Below are 24456 nucleotides of genomic sequence, written 5' to 3' on the forward strand. Positions count from 1 at the left end.
AAAAGAGAACTGTGTGGTGTTTGGAGACGTTGCAGGAGAAGTCGATAACGTGGACGATCTAAGGCCAAAGAAAGGTTTGAGAAATATTGAGGATAAAAACGAGGACAGTGTGGCAGTGGGAAAGGTTGCAGGAGAAGTCGACAACGTGGAGGATCTACCGCTGAAGGAAGGCCCCGTCACTCTCGTCTTCCTGGGATACACTGACGCCAACCAAGCTCAGAGCCAAGAGGACCAGGAAGGCAGCACGATCGCTGTGGAGCGAGTGATCATCACCGAGGACGGAGAAGAGCACGTCATTGGACCTGCACCGGCTCCAGCTCGGGCAGAGAAAGACGCCCCGGCGCTTCAGGATGTTCATTTGGACGAAAATGGTGTCAAAGTCCAGAGAGAAGAAGACGATAAGAAGCTGGATAATTCATCTCCTCCCGCTGCAGCAGATGGAGGAGAAACCACCAAGCGCAAGTCCTGTCAGTGCTGCTCTGTCATGTAAGAAATGACTGAAGAAATCCTTTTTAATCATGTCAGAAGTGACTGATGAGAGAGAGTAGACCACCACCTGGCGTGGTCGTATGAGCGTTTTTGGCTTTTCACTTTGCCAAAGAAAGAGATATTTATCATGTATTAGGAGTTTGTAACAGCTCTGAGGGACTATTAAAATCCACTTCCTCCCTCTAGTGGACAAAGTGGAGAGTTTCAACATGCAGATCAGTTCATCTCAAACGTCTGTGCTTTAATGGCCAAAAATATTACGTGTTTAACGTTGCTCAAAAAATGCAAAAAGCCAAAGAACAGAGGTGTATTTTACAGCTTTGGGCATCAGTTTTTCTAACACCAATCATGGTTTGATTTATTATGTTTACTTTCATGTTGATTTGAAAATAGATTTTAAAAAATAATGACGTGTAAAATTCTGTGATACTTTTTAAAATTTCTTTCTACTCAGGGCTGTAGCTAACACGCAGTACAACTAACAATGTGTCCAAAAATTAATTTCAAGAGGGGTTTGTACAATTTTATATGCATTTTACATTTTGAGCTTTTTAACCCTTTAAACCTGAGCAAATTGATTTTTTAAATTGATTTTTTAAAAAATATATTGGAGGGCAATGAGCATCTTAACAAGAAATAGCCCACACATTAGCAAGAAATTAGTGTAAAAAAAAAAAAGAAGAAAAATAAAGAAACTAATCGAAAGAAAGTGGTAAAAGAAATTCAGTTTATTATCACTCTTTTGTTTCTATTATGAATGCAGCTTTCTGGACATTTTTCCTCGTTTTTCAATCATATCTAATAATCCATCCCAACTCATTTTTACAAAATTTCTTTTTCAACCTTCACTAATTATTTTGCAGTTTGCGGGACATTTCTTGCCAAGTTGGTCTTTGTGTTTTTCCTGTGTTTTTGAAAGAAATCAAACCAGTTTTCTCATGTGTCAGATGTTTCAGCACAAGAAAACTGATGTCGATCCAGGGTCCAGTCTGGTTTACGTGTACTTGAGTAAAAAAAAATAAAGATGTCAGTTTGGGTTCATTTTGCATTTAAACAGCTTGACACCCATTCAGCGGTCAACTAACTGGTTGATTTTTAGGGGAAAAAAATAAAAGCAAAATTACGTGAAATGCAATAGGCGTTTCCTTTTAGTCCGGCACTCCATTGAGTCATTTAGCTTTAGCTCTGCATATTTAAGGGCTTTTCATTTATAGAGATGGTGAAATTTTAATGTTTTGTGATGTAAGTGCAGTATACATTTACATTTGCAGCATGCCCTTTGTATCACCTTTTTCACCCTGTGTACTTTTTTTGGCTGTACTTTATTGATTGTCATTCTCAACCACACCTGCAGCCTGTCAGCCTGCGAATTGTGTATAAACAGAGGTGTGGTTTCAGCATTTTGACCTGATGAAGATCCAAGTCAAAATGTTGTCTTGATTAAACTTTATTCTGGTATGGAATAGGTGTGCTGGCATTCATTTTTTAAATGTATGTACATGCTCATTTTTCATAGCCTTGCAACTATGTGCTGTGTGTAAAATTAGCAGTTTTCTACATCAGCTTTAAAACTGCATTAAAGTAATTGTATAGGAAGATAAAATTTGTCAAAAATATAATTAAGTCATAAAAGTACAAAGGCCGTGTTACACACTGAGGCCGTGTTACACACTGACACTGACGCCGTCTTACATGTGTTACACACTGAGGCTGTGTTACACACTGACGCCGTGTTACACACTGACGCCGTGTTACACACTGACGCCGAGTTACACACTGAGGCCGAGTTACACACTGAGGCCGTGTTACACACTGACGCCGAGTTACACACTGAGGCCGTATTACACACTGACGCCGTCTTACACGTGTTACACACTGAGGCTGTGTTACACACTGAGGCTGTGTTACACACTGATGCCGTCTTACATGTGTTACACACTGAGGCTGTGTTACACACTGAGGCTGTGTTATACACTGAGGCCGTGTTACACACTGAGGCCGTGTTACACGTGTTACACACTGACGCCGAGTTATACACTGACACCGAGTTACACACTGAGGCTGTGTTACACACTGAGGCCGTGTTACACACTGACACAGATCCAGCTAAACGACCCTGATATCTGCTGCGGGTCATTTGAACGGAGAGCTAGAAGAGGATTTTGTTTGCTCACATGACGTCAGTGTGTAACACAGCCTCAGTGTGTAACAATACCACAAGTGCAATTTCACTTTCACCCATGCAACTGTGAACATTCTTTATTTAACTGTTGAGTTTCTGTGTTGTAAATACTGTATATATTGTTTGTTTATGTCGTCCTCTGTGCTTATTTCCTTCATCTTCATCCTGCACGTTTTTGTACTTATTTATTTATTAATATAGTTTATTTTGCACAGTATTATCTTGCTATTTTGCTATCCCTTTGCTGCTGCAATGTTGGAAATTTCCCCACTGTGGGACTAATAAAGGATTATCTTATCTTATCTTATCTTATCTTATGACCCAGAGGACAGGAAGCTACAGGTGTTAAGGAGATCAACTGGATTGTTCATATTTCCATCGAGCTTCATACTATTATCACGCACAGGAGATGACAGCGGCGCTGCAGTCAGGTGGGTCTCTGCCTTCAACATTTCTCAGTGCCTTTTTATTATTTTTTTATTTGGAAAGAGATCGAACCACTTTCCTTGGGTTTCAATGGTTAAATAGCTTGTAAAGGGCAACTCAATATAGCACAAGAAAACTGATGTAGATCTAGGTTTCAAGGGGTTAATATCATGTCATGAGAATGACACAACTGTTCGATTTGTACTTGTACACAGCCTGTGCCCTGATATTGTATAATGGGATTATGAAACTGCATGTCACTGAAAAGTATGTGAATCTTTGTGAACAGCACTGGAAGTCTTTCACAGGAGCCGTCATCATAACGACAGCACACAAAATGTTCACTGAAGGGAGGCTGGTATAAACAGGTTAAGCTCATTAAAGTGCATTAATATGTTGCTTGAGCTTTATATACAGTGTGCTGCTGCCGCTGTTGCTAATCCTGAAATGCAGAGTGGCTGCTGGCATTAAGCTCCTGAATGCAGGTGTAAATATAGAGTCATAGATGTAAACCTGCAGCTAAGGGGGCCAGATAAAACCTGGATGATATTAAAGAGAACAGATCTTGATAAACTACTCAGTGTCAGCGTTTCTATGCTCTCAGTTTCAACAGTGAACACCAGTTAAAGTGGAATACTGTAAAACTTCAGTTAAAGGTCTAGTCCCGAGTCGGCGCCCCTTTTAGTAGCCCGACACATTTTAACAAAAAAAGGCCTGTCTCAGTTAAAGGGTGGCTGTGGTTATCATGGTTACCATGCAGTTCATTTTTAGAAAAGTTATTTGGATGTATGAAACCGGGTTGTTGGTGAACTGCTGGAGATAACATTAGTGAGCTGCTTAAACCACATATACAAATATGTATTCATGTTTAAACTTTTGTCAGTATGGACACACTACACACATCGTTAGCTTGGTAAGATTCTCTGCAATTCAATAATTCACTTAATTTTACACCGTGAGCACCAAAGAAGACGGTATTATCGGCATAGCAAACAAGAGGGACACAAAAAGGAGATTTTTTTAAAGCTTAAGGAAAAATGTCCAGTGAACTGTATTTATAAAGAGCATAATTATATATTTAAAGATATTTTACAGAATTATTATGATTCTGTATTTTTTCTGGTCATTTCTCACTTTGTATTTTGTTTGGTTTTGTTTTACTTTCTCATTTTTGTTGTTGTTTGTTTTGTGTTGTTTTTGTATAGATTTTTAAAAGGCCAGGGAAAAACTATATTTCTAATTACCATAATTACATATTAAAATTATGTTACATTAGAATTTTAAACCCCTGTTTTCCCCTGTTCATTTACTTGTTTGTTTGTTCATTTACTTGTTTGTTTGTTTCTTTAACTTTAGGCATTTATTTATTAATTCATTTATCAGTTTATTTATTTGTTTATTGGGTGGGTTTAGGGGGGTGTTCTTTAAAAAATAAAATGGATGATTTCCTTGTACTTTTCACAGCTTTCTTGCTAACCTCTGGGTTATTTCTTTTTTTGTTGCTCAGTACCTTCTTCCCATGTTTTTTTAAATAAATAAATTAAATAAAGCAAATCTGCCCATATTTCGGACGGTTAAATAAATAATTCGATTGTATTTTCCATCTTTGCTGAGCAACAGTTTTGTGTGAAAGGATTTAAACACCCATCCCATATAGACACCTGTCCCAAATATAAGTCTGTCGAGTTAAAATGACTTAAACTGTAAGAGCTTGGGGGATTCATTGAAGTTTTGTGAGTTGTTTGAGGACTGATCACAGACCACAAGTCACCGTGTCTTGTACCTAACAAGAATTGGCTCGATGGGTTCAGGTCTTATGTAGCAGACACAATAATGGAAAGTCTAATTCTCGACAGGCAAACTGGAGAGATGATGAGAGTCTCTGTGTGCAGCCAGGCTGGCAGATACTGCACATCATGTGCGTGCCAAAACGGACACGCAAAGCCGATTACTCTTTCCCTTTGTCAGCAGAATGGCCTGTGCTGGGTCACAGTGGGGGGGAAAAGTCACTGAAACGACACACAGGCTGCGCACCCGGCTGGAAAAGGGAAAGTCATGCAGCTCCCAATTATTCTGGAGCAAATATTACTGTCGCAGTGTCTTAAGACAGGAGACTTTAAGACAGGCATCTTAAAAACTGTGAGGCTGGATTGGACTAACAGGATGTGGGGCTGCAGAGCTGCAGGGGCTCTGGAGGCTCCCGGCTTACCGCATGTCAACTGATTTGTATTCATGTACCTGAGAATTTGTTCGGGGAATATGCATAATTAAAGCACAGCTGACATGTAAAAGGGCCTTAAAGGCACCCTGAGGAATTTCTGTCTAAACACTGTGTGTATTCTTGAGGCCTAACAGATGTGTTACATGCATTTCCCTCCTAAACATCTGCAAGCATTTCTTTAAAGTTTAAAACCTGTATTGATTACATCGACGTTCACTTGTCTGCAGTTTTCTTCTTTACTGCCTTTTGTTGGTACATCATGAGTGTGTGTCCATGTGCATGAGACTAAACTAAACTCTGATTCAAATAATGGGCCTCGTTCATCAGTATCTTCCTAAGTTTTGTCTTGAAGTCGTTCATGGTGGCCTCAGAGAAGTCTACATCAGATTCATGATGTGTTTTAAACTGCAGAATTGTTCTCACCTGTGTTCCTATGAAAGCTGTGCCAGCTGATCCTAATTATCATAAATGCCCCCCCCTGATCCCCATAAAGGGCCACGAGACTGAAGGGCAGTGTGTGCACACAGAAACTAAGAGAAAAGTTGAAGGAATAAACCCTTTGAAACCTGTATCAATGCTGAAGCCCCAAATAAATAGTGAGCTGCTGCCCAGGATGGGCTCCCCCTCATTACTCTCTACAAACAAATCCACATGGTCCTGAAGATGTTTTCTCTCATCAAGGGCACGATAGTCTTTTGTGTGTATAACATCTAAGATCTTTAACTCAATCTTGTGAAAAATGGGAGCAAAATGAAAGTGGTGAACTAAATGTTGGTTCAGTATATTATACAGCTGTAAAATTGTAGACACACAATAACTGTTTATTCTGCACAAACATATCAAGCCTTTACAAAACAAAATAGGGCCATTATTCCCTCAGATACGGCAATGTACAGATATGGAGTGATAAAGTCCACATTATAAAGAGCTCATGATCTCTAAAAATTTTAAAAGGAAATTATCAACACATTTAATTCATATTGTTAAATTGTTTTTTGACTGTATGTGTGAGGGGGGCTTCATTTGTATAAGCCTCTGCTGAGACATTATTTTTATTATTTTTTAATTCAGTTGGATTTTATGCTGTTTTTAATTAAGTGTAAATAAACTAAATTAATATTTCTGTTAAAAAAAAGCTGGTTCTGTTCTGATAAAAACACAATCATTGTTATTGATGAAAATAATCAAATGAAGGATGACAGATTGTTAATATCAAGCTCTGACAATTTTCCTTGTTTCTCATATTTTTACCAAAAGAGTCTTAAAGGGGAATAAAGGAGAAACATCCTGAAGCGATTCAAAGGCTCGTAACCCCAGACCAAGCCCTCAAGGTGTGTTCCCCCGGGACGATGGCGGTCTGTGGATGAAGATGGACTCAGTTCGCACAGAGAGCCCATCAGTGACGTGTGGTGACACGCCTCGAGATGAAACCCAAGTGTTCCCGCCCGCCCCCGAGGTGATCACCGAGCACTACGGCATGATGGATGATGAAGGAGCAGATGATGTCTTCATCCCTCCTCCTCCTCCTCCCTACACGGCTCCTTTGCTGCCAGCAGAGGGCGGCACAGAGGCGAATTACTCCTGTGTGACCCTTACAAAAAGGGCAGCTGACGCCACAGAGGCTAAGGCTAATCCCGGTGGCTTAGACTGGCATCACGGTGAGGAGCAGGTAATGGCAGCAAAGAGGGCGGTGCATGAAGTGGTAACAGGTACGACACAGACATCTGAGGAGTCTATGGAAACTGTTTCTCTGTCCAAAGACCAGGACTCCACTCTACAAACAGACCAAACATCCATGGAGGAAGCATGTTTTGATCCATCTGGAAGACAGGATCAGGATAACGCAGCAGGAGAATCAAATGAAGATCATGAGGAGAGTGTCGTTTTAAGCGACAGGCAGGAAAAGTGGAGGGAAACTGAAGACGAACATCCAAAACAGGAACCTTCAAGCACTGAGGAAAACTCTGACAATGAGACGTTTTTTGACAAAACAAAATCTGAGGATATTTGTGGTCTTTCAGATTCAAAACTTAAAACCAAAAACTGCGACGATGTGGAGTCAAATTCCCCGGCACTCTCCGATCTCTGTGCAGGTGATAACTTCGAGTCCTGTGGGCTGCCAGAGCTCTGCAAATGCACCCAAAACGCGACGGACGCTGCAACCAATAAGCCACAGATCCAAACAGAGATGTCTGATGATGACGAAGAGCATGTGGACACCCGATCTTTGAACTACACCCTCACAAAGCATAACTGGGTGAGGAGGGAGAGTGGAACCTTCGAAGTGTCCCGAAACTCCATCTCCGAAGAGACGGTGTCGAAGGAAGAGCAGGAGGACGGAAGCAGGACAATAGCAACTGATATCCAACAAGGAGAGGAGCTGCTTCAACGTCTGCAACTTTTGCAGCTGCGACAGGACGTATGTTCAACAGAAAATACTCAACAGGTTGTCCAAGTAGATTTGGAAGCAAGAGAAGTCCATCTAATTCGTGGAGATGAGAGGGAAGCGAGTAGATTTTCTGAGGATGAGGGAGCAAAGACGAATCTGACTGAGAAAGAAGATAATGAAAAGAATGAAAGTAAAGAAACAAAAGCAAGGACGTCTTCGCCCACAATGCCTGTAGAGTCTGGGCATCACACGACTGCCACAGCAGACGCCGGGGACTCTGATGTTAATCAGACTGACAGCTGGTTACCTGAAGATTTGCCTCCAACTGACCTTCACCAAACATTTTTCACCCAAAATCCCTCTCCATCCACCTGCCACAGATTCTCAGTCGCAGTGACCTCCACAGAGAGGCAGATACACGAGGAAGCCCAGGGGAAGCAGAACCTGCAGAGAGCCGACGGTGTCTTCAACCTCGCAGATAATCCCGATGTGCTCGAGATCCCTTTTAAGACCGACATCTCGCTCGAGCCGCTTCCCGGCTCGGACCAGCGCAGTGACCGGCAGTTCTCGGAGCAGAAGATGAAGATGGAGATAAGTCAGGAGATTCAGAGAGAGCTGGTGCTGGTCAACCAGGGGATCATTCCAGGGGGGTACAGCAAAGGGGAAGTCCGCCAGATAAAAGAGACAAAACTGCTGTTTGAGGCCTTCCAGCAAGATAACACAGAGGGTCCGACGAGGAACCGGAAACCCCCTGCCTCACTCGTGAAAGGTCACGTTTATCCATCTGTGCTGGAGCGCACACGCAGCTTGGAGATGCTTTCACTCAAAAGCTCGTGTCCCGTTTCCAGAGCGAACTCCCTCCAGCTGTGCAAAGAGACAAAGAAAAGTCCCGAAATCCTGAGATCAAGGAGCCCGACAGGCGCTTCTCGAGATAAAACGCGTGTATCCCCCTACGCAAAACAAGACAAACACACACGCCCATACAAGAGCATGGACGCCATAAACACAGACGTTTCTGCATCAGCTGTGGAGACGAGGAGCAAATCTAGGGAGAGAAACACAGCTCAAGAATCTCCAATCCTCAAACAAAACCCTTTCTTTAAGCTGCGTCCAGCTCTGGCTCTGCAGCCAGAAGTAGAGAAGGACATCCGGGAGGCCAAAGAAAGAGAGGAGGAGCTTCGCAGACAGAGATGCACGCTGTATGGAGAGAACAGGCCGAGGAATGACGACGGAGAAAAATCCCGACTCCAGACAATGCTCGAGCCAGGTCGGTCTTCAAGGTGTCAGTCATACGAGAGTGCAACATGATTAAATACTGGCTTTTTAGGGCCCGTGCTGATCCCAATATCAGGGAGTAAAATAATACTTATGTTTATATACAGGCAAATATACTAAAATATAATATATATATATATATATATATATATATATATATATATATATATATATATATATATCTATATCAATCCATTTATCCATCTGTTTATTTATTCATTTATTTTTAAAACATGGTGGAAAAGGCAATGAGCAACTTGGCAAAAAAAAAAAAAAAAACCCACAAATTGAAAAAAACAAGTGGAAGATGAAAAGAAAATGACCTGAAAGTTACTTTGAGAAAAGGTGAAAAAAAGGGCATAATGTCCAGAAAATTATATTTAGAATTATTAAAAATTAAAAAAAAAAAAAATTAAAAAGTGTACATGTTGCCTCTTTAAAAATATATACTTTTAGCACTTTTTAGGGGGGCATTTTTGTGTTTGTTTTATAATTCACTCTACTAATGTTGTAGTTGTTGTTGTTTTGCTCATTTTCAGGTAATTTTATTTTTACTTACTAATGACTAATTTCTTGCTGATCTTTGGGTCTTGTCTTGCTAAGTTGCTTATTGCCTCATCATACCTACGTTTTTGAAATAAACTAAACCAATCTGCTCAAATTTCCAAGGGTTAACAGTTCCCAAATTAAGAATATTTCAGTGAAACCCAATCCCTCATTTGGGTAAACATTCCTCAAAGTGCTATGTAAAAAGTAAGAGAAAAATATTAAAACATTATGGATTATTTTAATCAGACTGCATAATGTAAATATGAGAATGTCACTTAGATATTTATTCACTGCACATCGCTGCCCTCTGACGCTCCGTCTGAGCACTTTAACGAACGCCTCTCTGCATTAACATCACATAGTGTTATCCAAGCAGTCTTATCGACGTCTTAGTGTCAGCCCTGTCACAAGCGGTTAAGGGTGCATCAGTCTGGCAGCCATCTGATCTGAGTCAGCAGGTGCCAGTGAGCTGAGTGACAACATGAAGGCAACTCTGCACTCCAGCTGGAGCCAGGGGCAGGTATGATGTTGTGTGAATACAAATAATAATAACTTTGAATGACTTCAGATGACAGTCGGCCTCATTGAACATATGTATAGTGCTTTTTTCTGCTGTCGTCTCCTGTATGCACAGCAGGAGAGCTCAGAGGTTCAACACAGCAGTGCAGCCAGTCAGGGAGTGTGTCGTGATGCAGCATCGTGTTAGTATTTGTAGCCGCAGCGCCTGGATAATGATGTGTGGCATCAACTCAAGGTGAAGACGCTGAAGCTGCGTGTGACAGGAATGTAATGTGTCTGGGGGTAAAACTGGGCTAAACTGGAGGAAATGACTAATTCTTAAGGTCAAGTTAGCAGCAGTGTGTTATCCTAACCAGCCATGACACGATACCGTATGAGAATTTATTACCCGAAAACACTGTGGTGTCCCAGAGGACATTTCAGCTCTGTTTTGACACTATGCATAAAATGTAACCTTCATAGAGTCAAATAAACAGTAAAAAATAAATAAATAAATAAATAAATACGCATGCAATTAAAAGTTTTAACATGCTAAATGCACACCTAAAATAATTAACCCTTTATAATATTAAACAACATCAGCCTTGAGCTACATTTACACGAGTTACACAAGCATTTAAACCTGGGAAAATCGGTTTGAATTAAATTATTAATTTATTTTATTTCCATAAAACTATAACTATTGTGATTCTATATTTAAAATTATGTTACAAACACCTCTAAGTTGTTTTTTTTTTAGTTTTCATTTTCCTTTTTCATTTAATTTCTATTGCTTATTTTTCTAGCAATTTTCAGGTAACTTTTCACTTGTTTCTTGCTCATTTTAAGCAGTTTACTAAGCAGTTACTACTTACTACCATACTACCATACACTATGCTCCCCCTACCTTATTTACTGTTGCTACAGCTATCAAGCTTTAGGGCATGACCGCACATGCTCGAAGGTCACATTGTCAAATATATATATACCAATAACTTCATATTTCAGAGTATTTATGGGGAATGTGAATCGCGAAACATTCTGGGTTAGCAAAAATAAGCATCTGCCACCTGTCAATTGTTTATTATCAAAAATTTAGAAGCGCACATAAAAGACAAACGCCCATATAAATGGAAACTCTGGAGAGAAGAAAAGAAGCGAAATATCTCAAAACTGAAGTAAGGTAATAACACTGATCAACACAAATCAGGATAGAGAATGGTCAAAGGACCCTGACAGTTTGTCGCCTATTAACGTAATGGTCACTGATGTCGAGCTGGTGTTGAGCATGAGCCCCAACGCCTGTAAGTGGTTCAAAACTTTAAATATTTGGAGATCCATCTCCAATTTGGTTGGTACGGGACCTTTGGAACCACAAGCCAAATGCCAACTGCACAAAGTTACAAAGTAAGTCCACCACTGTGGTTCTTAGCCAAATACGTTAATGTTTGCTGCTTGCCTTCGAGAATAACATTTAATCTTTAGGATAAGTCGGGGTTGATCTGTGAAATCCTTAATGGTTTAATGGAAAACTGCTGCCTGAAGTCAGATCCCTTCGTGTTATCCTGCTCCTTTTTGTTTTCTATCTTTCCTTTAGACATCAGGAAACAGTCGAGGGGGAGACTGGAACGGGTTTGGCCACCGCCCTCCAAGAAAGACCAGACGAAATCTGAGCAGACACAGGTGATGTACCAGGTTTATTACTGGAAATAGTTCTGTTTTTGTGTTCTCTATTGTTCTGTGAGATCTTTGCACGTGTGAAGAGTACAACACCAAGTCTCCGATTGCAGAAATTGAGAATATAAAATAAACTTAATGGAAACACATCTATTTTGAAAAAAAAAACCTCCTATTTATCTCAAAAAAGTTTTTGTGCTCTAATGATGTGGTATGTCAGGCGATTTAAAAAGCTGTATTTGGCAAACCGTCAATGGAAACCCTTTTTAGTCTTTTCTAGGTCACATGACGCTGTGAGGTCACATGATGCTGTGAGGTCACATGACGCTGTGAGGTCACAGGAACTGGCTCCCTCATGATGCAGCAGGAGCTACAAGAGCTGTTATTGCATCACATAACTCTGAGAAAGTTTTTAACCCACAATTCCTCTGTGAAATCGTGGACTACATCTCCCAGGAATCCCTCATACGTGTCCACTCCCACGTATAAGGGGCTCGCCTTTCCATCACGGCTCCATAACACACAAAAGCTGGATTACCATCAGAAAATAACTGATCTTGGCATCACAGAGTAATTATTGTTATTATTTTGAAATCCTGGAGAAACAACTGCTGATGAGTATGATTTTTTTTACTGTAATAGTGGATTATTGGGTATTGAATTTAAAGTGCCTGAAAGACATTAGATTTAAAATTTTCCCAAACACTTTTTTTTTTTTTTTTTTTTACAAATGCTTGGATTAGTTCTGAAATTGATCTCAAATTAGGGATCAGGCGGAGAAGGAGGCTAATCTCTAACTAATCCGGCTCTGTCCTGTCTTATCTCCCAGCAGGAGCCAAAAGTTCACAGAGCAGGAGGTCAGAAGGCTCCTCTGTGGCAGCGCTGGGAGTCCGGCCTGATCAATGGGAAGCCGGCAAACTGATATTGATCATCCTGATGTCTTCAACACTACAAATAGAGTATTGATGATTTGCACAGCTAGAACTGCAAAAGTCAAAGATTATCAGTGTAATCACAATCCTGCAAGTAGTTCTGGATTAATTGCTTTCTGTCTCCTTTAATGCTGCTCTGTATCTGTGTCAAAAACCCTTTCATATATATTTTAAGTAGTTTCATTGCGCACATAAATAAAGCAAAAGTACTACTGTAGACTTTTCTCTTTCAGTCTCTATTAGCTGAGCTATGTATACCTGTCATTTTACTGCAGCCATACTGTTTATGGGTTTTAAATTGGCATGAAATGTTTTGCTGATGATGTCATTTTGTACATTTCTTCCTGCAAAATGCTAATTTCTCGTTGTGCTTCGGGTTGTGAATAAATTTAAAAATCGAGCTCTTTCACAATTAGTGGAGTCCAATTTGTCCAACAAGATTATATTAACACATCGACACAATTTTCAGATATTGGTGTTTTTTGTCGTTTTGTCATTTGTAGTCCTTGTGCTGTTTTCTGTCCATTTGTAGTCGCTCAGGTGTCTTTAAGGTAATTTTGTGTCTAAGTGAGTTCACGTTGTGTCTTTTTCTGGTAGTTTTGTGCTCATTTTGTGTCTCCTTGTGGTTGTTTTCTGTCTTTTTGTAGTCGCTTGGGTCTCTTTAAGGTAATTTTGTGTCTAACTGAGTTAATTTTGCGTCTTTTTTGGGGGTTTTGTTCATTTTGTGTCTACTTGTGGTTGTTCTTAGTCTCTTAGTGGATTTTTTGCCTGTTTTTGTAGTTATTTTGTCTTTCTGCTGTTCCTTTGCATCTCTTTTGTGTCTCTTTGGGGTCATTTTGAGTCTCTCTATGGTTTGTTACACAGGGGGAAAGAGGCTGTTGCATTATGGGAAAAGGTAGAAACTATTTGGGTCTGACCTATTCTGGTTAAAACAATTAGGAAAATACGTTTTCTGTTTCGATTTTGAGTGCCCCCCAAACAGGTTTCTGAGACCAGATACACAAACAATTGGCGAGTTTCCATTACAGGCTACTTTGGTACATTTTCCCCATGTTACATGAAATATGACATTCTTGAAATACATTGGAAAGTTAGCTGGATGACTGGCTCGACTACACTGTATTATGTCAAAACTAAAGAAGATGTCCTCGGTAAATGCAGCCATCAGAAAAGGTTCAAGCAAACTTGGTTGACCTGTCATCACATTTACTCGAGGGAGCTCGGTTTGTAATCAGCACAGACAGGAGCACACAGCTTAGCCTGTCTAAGTCCCATCTGTCAGTGTCTCTGCCAGGGAGGAAGGACTTTCACTCTGCCCTTCCTGGCTTGGATATCCCAGAGTTAACAAGCTACAGTTCTCACCAGCTCACGAAGAGCAGACACGGCCAAACCCGAGGTCCCAGCTACGACAACAACCCGAGCATCAGCATTTAGAGTCGGACACACCGTACATCTGTTGGAGCAGGCGCCCCATGTACAGCAGCTTTGTCCTTCTCAGGCATCCTAATTAGATGCCCGAGCCACTATACTATACTATACTATACTATAGTGTGTGTATAAAATGGTTTAAAGTAGCTCCACCTTGAACAGGTTCAGTAGCTAAAAGCTGCTTACACATCGATGCATCAGTATCAGGACTGTTGTCATATATGATAAGAACGTGTCAGTTACAGGGGTCATGTGGTTAATGTGCGGTTAGGTTTTGGCACAAACCTCACTTGGTTATGGTTAGAAAAAGATTATGTTTTGGCCTAAAATTATGGCTTCTGGTGGCACAATCATGGCTGGAAATGCGGCGACATCTGAGTAAAAGACAACCACTTTTCGTGTCACTCTCCACAGTTGAAAACAACAGCAGGTTTGCTAAAAAGCAAAATGACTGTTTCAACAAACAACCAAACTAACTGGCTGTTTTTTGCACTAAAAAACAATTCGTTTGGTTGTTTGTTGGTCTTGAACAGCGATCTGCAGCTTGGCATCTCGCCTCACATTTCACCTCCTGATGGCAAAGTCAGCTCATGTGTTACGTTACTTTACAAATGTGGAACTGACACTTCTGAAATGCACAAATGTGACCAAACAGAGGTTTGCAGAAAAGCACAAAACCAACATTTTATTCTGGCAACCGTGCTGCTCAAACAGTCTGTCAGCAAATGTTTATGTTGTATCTTCAAGCTTCTGCAAGTTAAGATAAAAATGAGGTCTTCATGTAACATTTGATGACATCAACATAAACATTACAGCACATCATTTCATATCATGTCATGTCATTGTGAATTACAAAAATATTACATAACTGATCAAATGGGCTTTAGGTGATTTTTTTGCCATAGTGATAATTAAAAAAACAACAACAACAACAACATTTAATTCTTCCTATTTTGTTCTATACAGACGGATTTAATGCTTTTGGTAAATTGTTATTCTTATGCAAAAAAAGATAGTAATTACAGCTGTTTATTCATCTGGTGCGAACATGAAGATGTGGAATCATTTACCACAAGAGGGCAGCACAGTCTGAATGATCAAGAGACCATATTTCAAAGACAACATCAAAACAACATGTCCTCGGGATTCTGGGTATTAAATTGCTTGTTTAAAATGCAAGTATTGCAAGAACTACTGTAAACAGCTACTTCAATGTATATTGTAAGATAAAATTCTGAAAATGATGATATATCTCAAGCAGGATAGTAAACCCAATATTGCTTTGACCCAAACTTGTGATGTCTAGACCAATATATTGAGGTTTGTTCATATTCATGACTAGGACTGCTAATAAAACACCAAGAAGTCAGCTGATAGAAAGGGTAAACATATGCTGAGAAAGTACAGTAGTTATGTAACCTTTGTAATTTATCCAACGATGACTCACTTACTTCACCGAAGTAGAATCAGCAGCTAGATGCATTATCAATTCCATGAACAAGACCAGAAAAAAATAGTTGCTTAAGAGCACATCTGCGTCATTTTCAGCAAAAGCATGTGGGTGGTCATTTCTTCAGATGTTTGGCTGACAGTGTGAGTCACTCATGAGCACATTACGGCTGTGTTGTTCTCAAAAAGAGACAAACTCTGCTCAACGTATCACCAGGAAAAGAGAAGCAAAGCACGAGTGTAACAAACTTTTTCTGAGTGTTACAGAGAAAATTTGCACGAGGGAACAAATCTGCTGAGGATGGATGCTTTGGTGACACAAGTTCATTTTCATTCAGTCCAACTTTTTGGCACTGTTTCCAGCCAGAAAACAGCTATTAATAGGTTGCCAGTTTAGGAAAAATAAGTGTAAAATGGGGCAAACAGTGCAGAGACAGAGGGGGCTAAAGAAAGCCCCCCGGTGCTATTATTATGTCCCAGCCTGCCCTGGATGCACAAATACCACGAGCTTTGTCAGCGGGCGCTGATGACAGAGCAGAGCAGCGACAGCTCTGACATCACCGCTCCTCCGGCGAGGCAAGATAGGGATCGACTCGGCTCTGCACCAACGGCAGCAACCGAACGCAACGGACAGATGACGGATGACTCATTCTTTCCACCCACACCACTTCCCATCGTCAGGATCCAACATCAAGCAACTCTCACTTGGCTCCAAATTAACCCTTCAACAGACTCAACACACAACTACAGTCTCACTCAGGAGAAAAATCAGTCGAGATATGGTAAGGGACTCCCAACCTGGACAGAAAGCGGAGAGGTTGAAACAGTTAATCAGAAGACTAACAACTGTTAATTAACTGTTTATAATAATAATAACTGCCAGCTAACATAATGGACAAATCTTTGAACAGTCACCTCGCTGAGAGTATTAATGAACAGCAGAAACAGCTTAAGGTAAAGTGGACTGTTGGCACTAATGTGAAATAAAATAAAATATTTATCTAAAGGTAGCCAAGAAAATAAACAGTTGAAATAGCTAATATTAATAGAAAAGTGCTATAATAACTGTTAATTAAATGTTTATAATAATAACTGATAACCAAAGTAATGATGACTGAAATACTCAGTAAAAAGTAAGAAGCTTATAGTTAGCTAAAACTATTGGTTATACGGTTAAAATTGTTTGCTAAAAGTAATAGATAAACGATTTAAGTATTTAGTTAAAAGTAAACAGTTGATAGTTAGCTACAAGTAATGAAAAAACAGACAAAACTGTCAGCAATAAGTCATGGATAAATGTTTAAAATAATTAGCTCAGAGTAATGGATAAATATTGTTAGCTAAAAGTACTATAAATGGTTAATATTGTTAGTAACATAAACAGTTAAAATAGTCAGCTAAAGTAATAAAAACCTGTTAAAATAGTTGTCTAAATATAAATACATAAAATGTTATAATAGTTAGCTAAAGGTAATGGACAAACAGTTTAAATTGTTATTACTAAGTTTTGGATAAATGACTGAAATAGCTAGCTTAAAGTAAGGATCAAGTTTAAATAATTGGCCAAAAGTAATGGATAAATGATTAAAATAGTGAGCTAAGAGTGATGCATAAACAGTTCAAAAACAAATGTTAAGAAATAGCTCAAAGTAGGCTAACTGATAAATGGCTAAGATAGTTCGTTTAAATTAACATTAATGGATAGACGGTTGGAGGAGTTATCTTAGAGTAGTTCGTTAGCTAAAAGTCATCGATAAATAGTTTAAGTATTTAGCTGAAAGTAACAAAGAACATATGGCTGAAATATTGAATGTGAGAAAAAGTAAACTAATAGATAAACAGTTGGCGGAAAAAGCTAAAAAAATAAATAGAAATAACAAACCTGCAAACTTGACAAAACTGACGTGAACACAGTGGTGTATAAACTATATGAAAACAACTTAAATATATTTTTGTATAATAATAATAATACATAATAATAATCATACATATATTATATGTATAATAATAACGGTTTAAACCCCTGAGTCACAGAAAGTAAACTGCCTTTGGTTCAAAGAAAGAGAGCGATTCATCAGAACTTCTCACCGGAGGGACGCGCTCGAGAGCTGGACGTGCACGCGCTTCTGCTTCAACTCCTGAAGGGAAATGAATGAATAAATGCTGGTGGTTCGAGGATGAGGTAAGACCAGAATCAACAGACCTCAGATGGCCTCGCTTAGTCCAGCCATTGTCCTCGACAAACCCTCCACTGGTTTCACTCTCCTCCTCCTCCTCCTCCAGTGCTCTCTTTTGTCACAATAAAAACTCGATTGTCTGATTTCATGATCCCACATGACAACAGTCAACAATAACATGAAGACACGGTGCACGATAAGACGCTGAGTGTGTTTACTCAATGGCCTCCATTGCTTTTTGTCCTGCTGCCTTTGTTTTTCTTTTCTCAAAGCCTCTACCCCATCGTTCACGTGATGTAAGAAAAAATAAATTTTATTAAATTATAATAAAAATACATTCATGAATAAGACAAAATAAACACACTAAAGAGAAAAACAAATAATGAAAACAGTTTTGAAATGTAATGAAGCAGTTTTCAAAGATTTACATGATTTCATTAAAATTCTTCCGTTTTAATCTGCTGTCATCTCCTACTTTAAGGAGAGAAGAATGATTTTCTCTTGGAATACATTTTTTGGGGAACTTGAGCAAATTAGCAATTTCCTTCATGCATTTGAAAGATATATTTAGTCACATTAATTCACAGGAGCTTTGCAACGCAGGAGTGAAAGAATTAAAAAATGTCACACTTAAGCAGAAGCACTTGACCCGCTTTTGTACTTACAGTTATCTGCCCCTCAAAGTCTCTCTTCATTAGCATCAAAAACATGTTTGCACTATTTAAAAGATATTTGAAAATATATAAACATTTGATTAGAACTGCTGCAGCTTATTTAAAAAAACGTGATGTGAATAAACACCAAATGTTGGATTTACTGTGGGCTTGCTTAGAGAATCCAGTCATAAAAATCATTACATTCTGAGCAACTTCAGTTTAATTTCCATCATTGATATATGCGGGTGTGCAACAGCATCAATGATCAACTAACAATGAAAACTAAAAAAATATAGGACAAGTTGTTGGCAACTAGTGGAGCCCCATGAAGCAGGGATTTTTTTTTCCATCTCAGGTTTGGTTCAGATTAAACAGACAAGAAATATTGTGTGAATTAGTTTACAGGTCCAAACTATTTGATATAAAGACACAATTTACACTGAACAAACTTTCCACTTCACTAATGCGTCTAATGTCTATTCACTAAAATAAATCTACTGCATAGAAAGAGGCAAAAAAGGTTAAAAGCAAACTGCAGTGAAACATCGTCCTGACTGCACCACAACAGCTCCATCTCAAGCCACTCTTTAATTCTCGACCTCACAAAAGTAGCTGCTACTTAAACCAAAATCTGCTTTCATAAACCATAATTAATACTTTTAAAAACACTTGGTCGGTGATTAGGATAATTATCACACTCTCACTCTGGTAATGAGGGTGGCATGGCGTAAGAAGGACATGGGTCCTGTCAACACTGCGTGGAAACTCATTTTCTTCAGTAAATGAGTCCAAACTGCCTGAATTAAAGCTTCTTGTGCCAGTCGCTGCAGTAGTTCAGGGTGCAGGATGGTCATCGATCACTGTGGGACAAATCACTGAACGAGATCCTGATCTTTTACATTTTTGTGCGTCCACTGGCTGCTGGCCCGGGTGCTCGGCTTAGAGCATCAGGGACGCAGTTCACTTTGGGTTAAGCTCTTTCAGCCAACTGTTTAAAGCCGCTTTTTGCACGGTTTGTCTCTCTTGTGGCTGCCGCTGAACTGCATCCAATTTTATTTTAGGATTTAAAGGAATGACAGTATTCTGGCTCCACTCTCAAGAAAATCTTTTCAGTCCACTGTATGGAACAGCGCTGGGATTAGTATGCAGTCTGCATTGCATAAAAGTGAAGATCACATCCTAAACCAAACAAGGAAGCCTCCCATAAGGATGACAACCACTCTCTGAGCTTTCACTGCAAGGGGAATGAGGTCCACTACAAAAAAAAAATCGAGACAAACAACAAATTTTTAGTTACCAACATACGAACCTTAGACAAACCAACAGCCTATAGGGTTCATTCTTTGTCTTTGTCACAGAGAATAAAACAAACATAATCAATTACTATTTTTGCTGAATGAGAATGAAGAGATGACTTGTCTTTTTGCATCAAAGCATATAGAAAGTTACATAAACGTTAAACTGAAATGTAAACTAAACTACATCTGGCACTGTTCCTGCATCCCGATTAAGTTAAGACTTATTAAAAAATGCAAGGTGGGGAAAGAACACAGTGTTCCTTATTGTGGAAAGTTTTACAAGTGGTTCCTCAGACTGGATTCTATAACCATGTTAAGCATAAATCAGACGCCACACTGACACATTTCTATCAGTATTTTATGATCATGGCTTTGAATCAGGATGTCAGCTGGATATCAGTCTGTGATACCTTTAAGGTATCGAGTGGAATAACTCAGTACAAAGTTATTAAATTAAAAACTCCACTCACATTATAGGTATCAAATGACGTACTCTTTGGACGTACTGTCATCATAATTTTTTAAACGATATCCAGGGGTCCCTGGCATGCCGATCTTCAGAGTTGCGAACTGGTTCTAAGCACATGAAACGTTACCTCTCTGGCGGGGAAGGAGCTGGGGCTGGAGCGGTACCAATTAACTATAGTTGGGCTCACCGCCACGCACAGCAGCGGTTCTGGAACCACACCCTGGAGAGAGGCTGGACTCTCGCCTTTTCTGCAGTTGCCCAGGGTGAGAGGCGCCGGGCGGGTGCGGTGACACTCACGAGCCCCTGGCTGAGCACTACCGTGTTGGAGTTTACCCCAGAGAACGAGAAGGTCGCTTCAATGTGACTGCGTGTCGCGGAGAGGAGGTCTCTGACTGTCGTGTGTGCATATGCACCAACATCAGTTCGGACTATGGGGCCTTTTTAGAGTCTCTGGGCGGTGCCCTGGAAAGGGAGCCGACTGGGGACTCCATTGTTCTTCTGGTGGACTTCACATTCATGTGAGCAATGAGAAACCCAGAGGGGCGTGATTGTGAGGAACGGTTTGCCCAATCTGACTTGTTATCGGACTTCTGTGCTAGCCGTGGATTGTCCATAACAAAGACCATGCTCGAGCATAGGGATGTTTATAATTGTACCTGGTACCAGAGCTCCTTCGGCCAAAGATCGATTTTGTAGTCGTATCATCTGATCTGCAGCCGTATGTCTCGGACACTCGGGTGAAGAGAGGAGCGGAGCTGTCAGCTGATCACCACCTGGTGGTGAGTTGGATCAGGTGGCGGGGAAGGCTGCTGGACAGATAAACCCAAGCGTGTAGTGAGGGTGAACCGGAAATGTCTGGCAGAGGCCCCTGTCCACAAGATATTCAACTCACACCTCCAGAAGAACTTTTCACGTATCCCCGGGGAGGTTGGGAACATGGAATCCGAGTGGTCCTTGTTCAAAACCTCCATTGTAGAGGCAGCTGCTCGAAGCTATGGTCACAAGGTTGTTGGTGCCTGTCCTGGCGGCAACCGAAGGACCCGCTGGTGGATCAGTGGGTGAAGAAGGACTTCCAGGCTTTGTCGGCCCACAGGTCTCCGGAAACAGTGGACAGGTACCGCTTGGCCAGAAGGGCTGCAGCAGAGGCGCTCGCCAAAGCAAAAACTCTGCATTTTCCAGACCCAGACCACGCTGGAAGGTTTACATATCTCATCTGGCCTGGGAATGCCTTGGGGTCCCCCAGGAGGAACTGGAAAGCTGGAGGCAACCCAGCCTCAGATAAGTGGACGAAAATGGATGGATGGATGTTAAATCCTTTAAAATTATTTTTGCTTATTCTTTTACTGTTTTATCTCTCCATTTCGATCTCTTTTTTAAATCTTTTTTAAAGATATTTTGACCTTGAAATGAATTATTCTTGTGTATTATGTTGTTTTTAACTTCTCCGTGCAGCACCTTGAACCCCCCTCTGTGTATGAAATGTGCTTTAAAACTAAAAGGGCCATGCCTCGCCATAATGTACCCGTGTTTGTTTACTTCCCCACAGCCTCTAAAACTGTATCTGCCGCAAAAACAAGGATTACAAAAGCAGGACAAACAAAAGGGAAACATGAGCATCCTGTGTGATTTGTAGGTGGCACACTGAAGGATTCAACACACAAAGAAAGATTAAATAGCATTGTTCCTAACGTTGCATGTCTACTTTGGATATAATCTGTGTGCCGTGGCTTAGTGGGCTGCTGCGTATACTCTATTCGGTCATGGCAAAGAGGCTTCAGAAAGATTATCGCACAAACAAATCACGACTTCTGTCGGAAACAACTCTAACATCCGTACATAATTGTGCAGGGAAAAAAAGCCAAAACAAAAGCAGCATGAATTGACTTTTCATGGTAATTGACTCTCAAACTGTGGCTCAAGTTCAACAACCGCTCCGCCAGAGCTGCCCCTGCTGAACCTGAGCTCCCGGGACACCGTGCCACTGTCATGCTAGAATGAACAGGGTGGAAACTGGGCCATCTATATCTGTATTACCCTCCGATTATGAACACATTATGCAACCGCACAGCATGCTTTACGTAACCAGCTATGGCCGTGCTATCCTCCTCAAAACACCCTTTGTTTTCAAATTGAATAATTCACTAGCCCCAACCCGCTCCTATCTGAGCCGTCTGCCCTCCTGACACCAAATCAAATATGTTATGTGTGTGTTGTTATGACACATAAACTCCTCACGCTGGGATTTAGATCTTTCTTCTTTGTTATGAATTTAAAATGTTATGACAGGGATGTGAATTAGAGCCTGAATGAGATGGATGTTTATGAAACAGCAGCTTCAGACATGAATGCTGTTTATTCAGTGTACATGCAGTTATCTTAAATCACTAATAGTACTGATATCATAGTGCAGAAACAGTCAATTTTGGGATGAGGACAAACAAATACTGTTTCTGAGAACTTGCCAAATCTCCTCTTAAATCTTTGCTCAAAATACATCTGAATGAACTTAGTATTATTGCTTTGGCTGCAGTTAGTTTTACATCTTAGGGGCCGTGTGAAATTTATTAGGGGTCACAAAAAAGGGGAGGAGAGCTTTTATCATTTGACACAAGGTCAAACACTTACATCACAAAGGTGGATTTCATTTCCAAACATCCAGTTATAGTATCATCTAACAGCACTCATATTTATTTTTAGCAGTTTGGCTGGAAAATATTCGAGAGCTTAAATCCATCAGAGCTCATTCTTTATATTACTGAAAGACACATTTTGAGTTTCTGCTTGAAAGAAAACACTCTTAGCTGTCTAATATTATTTTTGTACACAAAATACGGACGGAGCTTTGCATGATCATCTTTATAAAAAGTTTAATCTAAAGTCTGACCGAAACTGAGACTAAAACAAAGTCTGAAGAAGTCACTTTCCCCCGCTGAAGGTTTTACTGTTCGGGCACTTTGGTGCTGTGAGGAAAAACTACGGTTTGTCTCCTCTGTCACTGCTCTGCTCTGTCAGTCTGCTGCGATCAATCGATCAGCTGTGTGATCAGCAAAATGTGTTATTTGTTTATTAGGCCTACTTGTTTTTGTTAGTGGTTGAAAATAGTGATATCAATCTTTTGGGCTCTGGTACTTTGGCTCGGACAGGATACTTGGCACAGAGTCTGCATTCAGACACATTTAATAAAAACAAAACAATAACTATTTCTGTGCATTTTCAGAATTAACTCTTTAACCAGCTGCTGCATGTTGGATGTTCAGTAAAACAAATTCCCCTCTTTCATACCAAACACACAACACAGTGAAGGAAGATTAAAAAATATTGATTATATTGTTAGAAGTGCCGTCTGTTTGATTCTCTTGCATCATTTTTTAAAAACCTTTTACTTATTTTGATGGGTGGACCTTTACCAAGTAAAGAAATATCAGGCATCCAAGAATGGACACATGCTCAGACTTTCGGACCAGTTTAAAGGTCACGAGTTACCACTTTTTGTCCATCTTGCTTGTTAAACTCAACCATATCAGTAAATCTCAATGAATTATACTTTGGAGCTCATGGTTTCTGTAAAATGAACTCAAAGACCACGTTGTGGAGAATCTAACTGAGCTAAGCTGAGTCAAGGTGGTCCAGAGAAAAATTGATAAAGCTGGGGAGGATCTTGCTTTTAAATATAATATGAATCAGTTAAGACCTCTAATCATCATACTATTTTTATACAGTCCCTTCTTTTCAATAGAATTCCCCTTATTTTCGCCGTTGAAGTTTCACACTTCTCTTTATTTGAAAACAAACGCGTTTATATAAATGACTTGCAATTAAAATTCATGTTTTGTGTTCTTGGTAATCTGCATATCAATCGTGCCTTTAATAGGCATACAGGGCAGGCCGGAGCATGCTGCGGCTGCTCTAAATTCTGGGTCAACAGAGAAAACCAAAACAAACTTATCACCATTTTGTCACATAGAGTCTGGATATTCGCTCCTGTGGACCACTTCAGGATCCATCCTGTCCTGGTGGCACTTATTATGACAAATTGGAGGAGACATTTGTTTGCAGAAAAACAAACCCTCTGGAGACGTTTGTGATTGCAGTTTCTTTTGAAATAAACTCATTTTTTGTGATTCTTTCTACAGTTGTTTGCATGTTGCTCACATTTTCCTGTTGTTCTAATTAATCCTTCCACATTCCCCGGAGACACGTCCCTTCCAATATACGTAATTTGTTTTATGAGCATTTCATAAGCCAGCCCCCCCACCCCAAACGATCAAAAGTGGTTGCTTTGGAAACAGCGTGACGTATTTCAGTGCCCAAGAATAGCAGCATGAGGAAAAGCGGGTCTGA

At 40.1% G+C, this 24456-nt stretch overlaps 3 protein-coding genes across 6 annotated transcripts in view; 2 read left to right on the plus strand and 1 right to left on the minus strand.

Annotated features, from left to right (window-relative positions):
• Positions 1 to 1176, plus strand: part of LOC121956833 (uncharacterized) — a 10595-nt gene extending 9419 nt beyond the window's left edge. Inside the window, exon 5 of the mRNA XM_088069520.1 lies at positions 1 to 1176. This exon is cut by the window's left edge and continues 724 nt beyond it. Within this exon, the coding sequence (XP_087925646.1) occupies positions 1 to 490 (490 nt within the window). The 3' untranslated portion in view covers positions 491 to 1176.
• Positions 1 to 24456, minus strand: part of plppr2a (phospholipid phosphatase related 2a) — a 193218-nt gene that overhangs the window by 92680 nt on the left and 76082 nt on the right. The gene's annotated exons all lie outside the window — the stretch shown is intronic.
• Positions 3020 to 13050, plus strand: LOC148186553 (uncharacterized). 3 transcript variants are annotated; one of them, XM_088069518.1, is made up of 4 exons: positions 3020 to 3102; positions 6576 to 8974; positions 11627 to 11712; positions 12536 to 13050. In XM_088069518.1, the coding sequence occupies exons 2-4, from the start codon at positions 6682 to 6684 to the stop codon at positions 12626 to 12628; spliced, it is 2472 nt and encodes an 823-aa protein (XP_087925644.1). In that variant the 5' UTR covers positions 3020 to 3102; positions 6576 to 6681; the 3' UTR covers positions 12629 to 13050. The 3 variants fall into 3 exon arrangements, 2 of the variants coding, with proteins under 2 accessions (XP_087925644.1, XP_087925645.1); XR_015774899.1 differs by lacking the exon at positions 3020 to 3102 and having other exon boundaries at positions 6126 to 8974; positions 11627 to 12276; XM_088069519.1 differs by lacking the exon at positions 3020 to 3102 and having other exon boundaries at positions 6127 to 8974; positions 12539 to 13050.

The sequence above is a fragment of the Plectropomus leopardus genome, chromosome 18 (genome assembly GCF_026936395.1).
Source record: "Plectropomus leopardus strain MGB_pleo_1.0 chromosome 18, ASM2693639v1, whole genome shotgun sequence".
Taxonomy (NCBI): Eukaryota; Metazoa; Chordata; class Actinopteri; order Perciformes; family Serranidae; genus Plectropomus; species Plectropomus leopardus.